General features: G+C 34.0%; 2 protein-coding genes across 2 annotated transcripts; both read right to left on the bottom strand.

The window, feature by feature from the left end:
- Positions 1-698: 698 nt before the first annotated feature.
- Positions 699-3030, bottom strand: LOC143600759 (putative calcium-binding protein CML22; the record flags this gene model as incomplete). Its single annotated transcript, XM_077078354.1, has 5 exons — positions 2916-3030; positions 2421-2663; positions 2119-2318; positions 886-1060; positions 699-795 (listed from the first exon to the last, which is right to left on the bottom strand). Coding segments are annotated over exons 1-5 (719 nt in total), but the record flags the coding sequence as incomplete, so codon positions are not given.
- A 179-nt stretch (positions 3031-3209) lies between these two features.
- On the bottom strand, positions 3210-8055 carry LOC143600762 (protein PHR1-LIKE 2-like). The gene is made up of 6 exons (XM_077078357.1): positions 7865-8055; positions 6495-6571; positions 6347-6401; positions 6171-6249; positions 6006-6075; positions 3210-3801 (listed from the first exon to the last, which is right to left on the bottom strand). The coding sequence occupies exons 1-6, from the start codon at positions 8049-8051 to the stop codon at positions 3415-3417; spliced, it is 855 nt and encodes a 284-aa protein (XP_076934472.1). The 5' UTR covers positions 8052-8055; the 3' UTR covers positions 3210-3414.
- Positions 8056-8821: the final 766 nt, after the last annotated feature.

Raw genomic sequence — 8821 nt, 5'->3', positions numbered from 1 at the left:
TTTTACAAAATGGGACCCAATTTGATTATCTGCCTTGGGCCTCCTAAAGGTTAAGTCGGCCTGATTAAGCATATGAGCTATTAGACATGCACAAACCAGTTAACTGGTTATTCGAAAATCAGTTAATTTAATAACTAGTTATTGGTCAACGGTCAGTAAGACCGGTTAATCGGGTCAGCTAGTAACTGGTTTTCAAGCACAAAAATCCTAGCAGGTATAACCGAACTGGTAATTAACTGGGAAAAAAACCGGTTTAAAAAAAACAATTAAAAAACCGGTTATTAACCGCTTCTAGGGCCAAAATGAAAAACCGATTACTAACCGCCGGTTTTTTCCGGGTAGAAACCGGTTAACTGGTTTGGATGTGCAACTCTATGAGCTACGAACATATGCATTAGGGAAGGAAAGGCACTAATGAAAATATTTAAAGGTTTCATGTAAACACTTCCACCATATACACTAAAAACCATTACTTGATTCATGAAAATATGTCAACAAATCTTTGATACATAACAAACTTCAGAAATCAACACAAAGATATCACATTTAATACAAATGATTTCACAAAGCTAAACTTTGTCTTTGATACATAACAAACTTCAGAAATCAACACAAAGATATCACATTTAATACAAATGATTTCACAAAGCTAAACTTTGCATATATTACATATTGACATTAAACTCACTCATTCTCACCATTGCTTAATATCATGATCAATTCCAACCCAATCAATCAAAGAGAACAAGAACTCTCTAAAGCTGACCTTGCCATCCTTGTTCCAATCCATTTCTTCTGCATTACAAAACAAAAACATCAAAAGCTTGTAACTTTTTGGTTCTTTTCATTCACGAAAATATTGAATATTCAAATCAAGAAAATTACTGAATCGGGTCTTGGTGATATGTGTAGGCGATTTCTCCATTGGGAAGTCCTCGTTCATAGCCTTGATCATGTCCGTCTTGTTTAGCTTTCCATCACCATTTTTATCAAGAAATAAGAAAGCTTCGATTATGGTATCAAATGTTGCTTTGAGCTCTGGAGATCCCACTGTTGGTGTCTGTTACAAGATTTCGTTTACGTTGGATTTTGTTTACAAATTTTATTAATCAAGTTGAAAAAATGGTCAAAAGGTGGTTTGTGTTAAAACGGGCAATTTTGTTATGAGTTGGGTTGACCCATAGCACGTCCGTTAATCTTTTAACATACAATTAGCGTGTCAAATATGATTAAAAAAATTATACTATTTCAATAATTGATTTGTTTGATATGTTTTCCTTTTAGCTAAATCTTTTTCTTTACCCGTTATAGATAAACATTCAAAAGCAAGGATGCTAAGCGGGTCGTGATCATGACTTGCCGGGTTCTCAACACGAAACCGAATATCATTTCAGACGTATGAACACAAACACAACACAAGGATTCGCGGGTTGAAACGAACATGACCCGTTACAACTCTTTTTTTTTTTTTTTTTTTGCATATTGATACTTTTTAAATTGCAATTTGATAAAAAAAAGACTAATTGAAGTAATGAGCCTCCCACTCGTTACTTCAATTGCGATAACGAAAAATCATTTCATTTTTTTATTTTTCAGTTATGCGTATGTATATAAAACAATGATACTTTAAATATAAAATATTGTGTCAATTTCTCTTATTTTGCCATAGAATACTAATCATTTTTATACACGAAACACGTTTATTTTAAAAACGGCTTAAACAGGTCAACCCACAAACCCAATCCGTTTAGCTAGACATGTTGGTGGTTCAACCAAAAACTGACCCGAACCCGTCTATCCAAAGCCACGAATTCCGTGTTAGGTACGTACCATGACTCGCGTAAAAAATTCACACCCTTAAAATCGCAGGTAAATAGAAATAGGGTAGGTTTTTATACAGGTTAGGTTGACCCAAAACATATTTTGTCAGTTATAGTATCGCTTAACTAAAAGATTTATGTAAATTCAATAGTAATATAGTATCTGAAATAGATTGATTTAGAAAGTTATATGCATTACAAACTTGACCCGTTATTCTTTACCCATTTGATCCGTTACAGGTACCAACCAACCCGAACCAACTTATTCATAGATAAATAAGTCAAAATGATAATTTACCGCATGAGATGAGGAAGGACCGGCTAAAAGATAAATAAGGCACAATAGAACAATGAACTCGTTGAATTGTATCCCATTGCTACCATCTATGTCACAAGACACAAAAAGATCTCTAATTTCCTCTGTGGTACAATCAAACTGCAACTTCTCTAAGCATTTCTTTAACTCCTCATTATCAATTGTTCCGTTTGAATCTTCATCTACAAAGGTGTCAACTTTTAGCAGTCAAGAAACTTTATAACACATGAATAAAAGCAAAAGAAGGTAGTAAAGTAATAAATTAGCAATCTTGTTATATGTACCGTATAATTCAAAAACACTTTGAATTTCCTTTAATCCTTCTTTGAACCGAGGAAACCTCAATATTATACTATTCATGGATCTGAAAGTGTTGTGTGTTTGTGTGCTGTTGTTCTTGGCCTCCACCATTTTTCTTTGAAGTCTGTTGTCTAACCGTTCGTACCGGCTTGGTGAATGGCAACAACATAGTATTCCTCCAACTTTGTTGGATAGTGACTTGAGTGAAGGGCATGTGTGAGGTGTACCTTTGAAAGACAAAATTCATAAATCATGATTTCAGATTGTACAAATATGAACAAAATCTTGAAAAATATACAAACTTGAATAATAGCACATGTTCATTTGAATGATAGCTAAGAAACCAACATATGATTCAATGAACTCAAGCAGAGATCTTTGAACCACAAATGATCAAATTTGTTGACTTTAACATATGCAGGTTCAGTAGGTTCATGAAACTATAAGATCAAACAATTAATTTTGAAATAAAAACTTACCCATTGAAGCTTTGATGATTTCAGAGGAGGTTGTATTAATTTTGGGCCAAGAAATGCATACTTATCAGTAAAAACTAAAAAGAAGATAAGGGGAGAAAGATGAGTGGAATCTGGTTATAGAAAAGTGAAAATGACTTGAGACTTTTGAATTAAAGATTGTTCTCCTTTTAATCCTCAAGGTGGATGGCTCAATGATAAGCATTGAGCATAAGGACCCACCAATAAAATTTCATCATTCTTCCAAAGATAAAAGTTTGCATTTTTAGGATGAAATTATACACCCATTTAGCTTTACATTGAAATTGAGATCTTACAAAGTGAAAAAAAAAAGGTTAAATAGGTAAACAACAGCCCAAATTGATAAAAGATAATCAGTTGTTTTGCAATTCATATTTCACAAAACTAAAAGGCTACAACAGTTGGTTGAGAATGATCAATGATCACAAATTAACAATAAATTTTTTAAAAAAAAATGACATCTTTAAGACACGATTTTGCATCAAGATATCCAAACATCATCCATTCGGCTAGCCTGGCCCGTTGGGCTACTGAACACGGCCCGTTGCCTCTTTTTAAGACCAGCTGCTTGTGGGCTCAGGCCTGCAGGTGAATTCACCGGGCTATTGTTTGTTGTCAAGCAACTGTCAACGCTGGGTGCGAACCCGCCTTCAAAATAAGCTGCAACTTCAGGAAGTGAAGGGATGGGAATGCCAGATGGCGGACAGTCATTGGCTACCTTTATTGCAAGTTCTGAAAGCTCTTCCCTGGCTGCCTCTAACCCTGCAGTTGCGACCGCCTGATCATTTAGAGCTTTACATGCTTTTTCCAAGATTGATTGAAGATATTTGCCTTGTGCTTCTATTCGAAGCTGGAGACGACGTTGAACCTGAAAACCGGCTGGTGGTTAATAAACAATAACCTTCTTTATACGGAAATGCAAAACCTTGAACCCAAAAATGTCATTTTTTTACAAATAGTTAAGTGTCAAATATGATTATACAAATATAATTTCTCAATAATAATCAATATTTTTGTAAAGGCTGTTGATATAAAGGCAACATTTTTTTATGGAAATGTAAGATAAAAATGTCAATATTTTACAAATAATGAGACTCAAATATTATACAAATGTATTTTCTCAATAATAATCAATATTTTTGTAAAAGTTGTTAATAAAACATTTTTTTTATGAAAATTTAAAATCCAGGAACCCAAAAATGTCAATATTTTGTAAATAATGAGTCAGCTATGATTATACAAAGTATTATTCAATATTTTTATAAAAATTCTTAATGAAAGATAACATTTTTTAATGGAAAAGTAAAATCTTGAACCCAAAAATGCCAATATTTTGCTATAACTAGAGTCAAGTATGATTATACATAATATATTTTCTCAATAATAATCAATATTCTGGAGAAAAAATTATAAGAGGGTTTTACGTATTAAAATATACTTTGGTCAACATTTGACCCGTTTGGTCTGTTTTCTAATGTGCGAATTTGAAAGAAATTTAGAGTTGGAAAATGCGTGTAGAGGTGGTCAAAATGAGTACTTTGTAGGGAAATGGTCGGGTTGACCCGAAATACTTATCATCCCATCTTTCTTATTCTTTATAAATAACTAGCCATGTGCCCGCGCGATGCAACGGTGTACGCGCAAACGCAACCGGTGTTAGTACGTTTGTAACCTCGCAACATTGCGTGCGTAACCCGACGGTGGTATGCATTTAACGTGGCATCGGGCGTGTAACCGGTGCCAGTAAGCGCGCCACATAATGCTTATACGCGAGTAATCCAATATGTATAAACAATGTCATCTGCGTAAATGTTGCTTGAACGCGTGCAACCGGTGGTGACAATCAAGAAGCAAAGATAAAATGTACAGTAATTTCAAATAAACTACTTTTTAACCCAATCCGTTTTGACGGACATGTTCCGACCCGAAAACATTTTAACCCGAAGCCCATTTTGACATGACCCCTTTCGATCTAAACCCATCCCCACATGAACAACCTTTTTTTTGTATTAATTTGTTCCAACCCTAACTCGCTTCGATACCATTAGCCAAACTTGCCCGACCCGTTGCCGGTAATAACTGGTAATCACGTAACATGCTAGTTTTTTTAAAATTAATAAACTATAGCAATATCATACTCAAATTAAAGAGAATAAAATGCTAATTTTTATGGTGTGATTTTTTAGAAAAAATATTAACGTGTGAAAAAGTTATAGCCGTTAAAAAGTCCTGGGGGTAGTTGGTTTAGAACTAAGGGGAAAATGTGTAAATATTTAATAAATTAACAAAACTTTATTGAAGTTGAAGGATCATTATTGTAAATTATTTTTGAATGTGAAAAGAATATATTATCCCTACATTCCTAAAATCCTATGCATTGTTGTTGTAAAGTATGCAACAAAAGTGGCACCTCTTAAAATTTAACAGGTCCCTCACTCCTATATTATATATAGTATAGATATAGATGTGATCAAGAAAATATATTGTTGCTAATAACATTATACTTAATTTCAAAACACGATTTAGCATGCCCTATGGCATCAAAAAACATTCTTGGTGACTTTCAACTTTGTTCAAACATCCCAGCTCACTTGGCCTTTTTCCTTTTTAACCTAACCTTTTGATTTAGCCCATTTGACCCATTATAAACTAAACAAAACCCGTATCAAAGAATTCTTTAAATGGGTCAAGATATGCCACCTTTGATGAAAATTTTATAATTTTTAAACTTTTGGTAGACACAAGAGACAGGTCACGTTAATGTTAAACGTGATTAAGAAAATACAGTATTATTACCATAATAATATACTTCTTTGAATAACACGATTTAGCAGTCCGTGTGCATTAAATATACATTTAGATGACTTTCAACTTGTTTGTCCAGTTCAAACGTTCAGCCCGTTTGGCATGTTTCCTTTTTAACCTAAACCTTTTGTTTTAGCCCGTTTGAGCCATTAGAAACTAAACATAACCTGAATCAAACAACTCAGAAAATGAGTCAAAGTTGCCACCTTTGACGAAAACTTTTAAACTTTTGGTGGACACAAGAAACGAGTCGGTTAATAAACTAACCTCTAACTGCTCATGCAATCTTCTTTGGACTTCCATTTGCACCCTCAAAGCTTCCGTAACCTGGAACCCACTGTTGGAAGAAACAAATAAACAGGGTTATTAAACATAACCTCATATGACATGTTTATAAAAATTTTATTTTGACCTTTTAAGAATTGAACATACTCGTTTGAATCTTGTGGCATCATTCTCGTTGATGATGTTGTGGATGAACCAGTGTCTTGGCTTTCAGCAATACAAGATGCTAAAAATAGGAGCAAAAATTAGTAATAAACAAATATTTAATAAAAATAATAAATGTCAACTTTATGCATCATTCTCATATGTTGTAAGATGATTACCATCTTTGGAATTCTCGGTTAACTCTTTGCAAGATTGTTTCCCCAACCGATATTTCTGCAAGAATATATACACAATATAAATCACAAACAAGAATTGTCAGACGGTGGTTAAATTACTTATATACTCTTATTTATGAAAATGACTAACCTGAAGATGTGACTTCAAATGATAAAGTGTGAGCCCTTTTACTCCCATTGTCCTCATAATTGTCTTTGGAGTCGTTTCTGAAATACCATAAAAATAATTTCATTATGTTATAAAGACAATAAATCACATAAATAATCAGCAACTATCACAAAATATCATCACTTGACAATCAAGCATAAGATATTAAACGTTATGAATCATTTAAATAACCGTGGCGATGAAAGAGTTTTAATAGAGTTTCAACTTTTTATTGAAGTTTTAGCACATCAATAATCAGTTTAGAGCGTTTGACTAAAAGGTTATCATCTTTCTGACTTTCTGATTATTAAGAGCCAAAAAAATAAGATTTCATAAGTGTTAAATTACCTTACCTAACTTTAACCACCCAACTATCTGATTAATAATTACAAATTATCTATTTTGGGATAATTCTTCTTTTCCTAGTCATAAATACTAGCATCCAAAGTCCAAACACAAAATGACTAATCTGACGTTTGATTCGAGGCGACAATTTCCAACATCACCAGAAACACGACACGGATATAATCAGGTTTTTGGTTTGAATATATAACCCGCATAAAAAAACAAGCCGTGTTTGAATTGACATGTTTAGCTAAGCATGTCAACCCACTAGCCCATTTATGACCCGCTTAACCCATTTTTTACAACCCACTCAAAAAGTTTACAACTTGGTTATTACCACCCAACCCGCAAACTCATTTGACACATTTAGATAAATGGGTTGAACGGGTCCTGTTCGGATTGTCATGTATAACCCCTTAAATTAAACAAGTCAACTCACCAACCTGTTTAGTTAAACATACCAACCCATTTACGACCCATTTAACCCATTTTCTACAACCCGCTTAACAAGTTTACAACTTGATTATTACCCGCAAACTCATTTGGCACACTTAGATAAATGGCTAAAAAGGGTCCTGTTCGGGTACACGATTTTTAAGTGTTTGTGGGTTAGAAATAAAGATTAGTGTTTTTGACCAAAAACCGTGTTAGTAAAATTAAATAATTATTGTTGCTTTAATAAGTGTCTTTCGAGCTACTGTTCAATCAATATGTTACGACCCGGCATGTTCCGCCACCTCTGGTCGGGGTGTGACGGCATACAAATACGGGTCGTGTTCGGGTTGAAAAATTCAGCCCGCCAACTCAACACGATTAACATCCCAAAATAAAAACTTGAATAAAGATCAATTTACCATACATGTATCAAACATAATAACTAATTATCCAAATTCACAATCAATATGCCCAAAAAGGTACCATCTTGATCCCAAATCAACTAATTTATGGCACCATAAATCATTTAAACCCAAAATGAAAGATAAATAAAGAAAAGTAAAGAAAGTAACTGTCGGGTCCACCGAGCTGAGTAACCGCATCGACAAATCTCTCATGGAGCTCCGAAGTCCACCGGAGACGGGGCTTCGGATCCGTGGTCAACACCAGGCACGGATCACCAACGAAAGTGGTGGCATCTAACTGACCCGGGAAGTCACCGTGGCCTAAATTGCTTATGGAGTGGATCCCAGAATACATTTTAGAGTTGAAATGGAAATGAATCAGGGTTTGATTTTGAATGGTGTGTTTAATGAAAACAAGAACAAGAGAGAGAGAGAGAGAGAGAGAGAGAGAGAGAGATGTCGTGTTCTTGAGTTGTCTAAATCAGCCTGTCGCTTTTGTTGGCAATATTTATTTATTTATTTATTTTATTTAGTGTGAAAAATTGAAGAAAGAAAGAAAGACACAACATGCTATGAGGAGTCCTGTCACTTCCTATACCTAGTAGTTAAACAATATTATTATCATACACTTTTTCTTCCTTAAATACATTTTAATTACAAAAATATATAAACTATAGGTGCCAAAACGGACGAGCGGGGTGGGAAGGTACGGTGGTTCGGGTGTTAAATAGGAAGTTATGGGTTCATTCTCATAATATATAATAATTAGTTGTTTAAAAAAAAGGTCAGACGGGTAACGTGTCACAACGGATTCGAATCAGGATGGTTGTTTTGGTTCGGTTAGAACGGGTTTTGATAATAATGTAAGAGTTGAATTCCGATCTACAAACAACATATTGGAGTTAATTGTTTGTACTTATGTTAAATGTTATTAATTATTTAGTTCAAGGAAAGATAATAAGGCAGACAAATATCAATTTTGGTATAAACTTACTTGTTGTAAAGCTAATGATAGTGTTTGTGGAGATGTGCTGAAAACAAACATTACTTCTATTTTACAAGATGAAGAGTATGATCTGGATAAGACCTTCAAGCTAACAAAAAATAATAGGAAAACCTACTAAA

Source organism: Bidens hawaiensis, unplaced genomic scaffold, assembly GCF_021521415.1.
Source record: "Bidens hawaiensis isolate Kalapana, Puna unplaced genomic scaffold, B.hawaiensis_p1.1 tig00054870_1, whole genome shotgun sequence".
Lineage (NCBI taxonomy): Eukaryota > Viridiplantae > Streptophyta > Magnoliopsida > Asterales > Asteraceae > Bidens > Bidens hawaiensis.
Note: the sequence above shows the minus strand (reverse complement) of the source record. Positions and strands in the feature narration are given on the sequence as shown.

Coding starts and splice junctions, on each gene's coding strand:
- LOC143600762 (XM_077078357.1), bottom strand. CDS start 8,051: ATGTATTCTGGGATCCACTCCATAAGCAATTTAGGCCACGGTGACTTC. Junction 6,250..6,346: donor AACCGAGAATTCCAAAGATG/GTAATCATCTTA, acceptor TCCTATTTTTAG/CATCTTGTATTGCTGAAAGC. Junction 6,076..6,170: donor ATGCCACAAGATTCAAACGA/GTATGTTCAATT, acceptor TTCTTCCAACAG/TGGGTTCCAGGTTACGGAAG.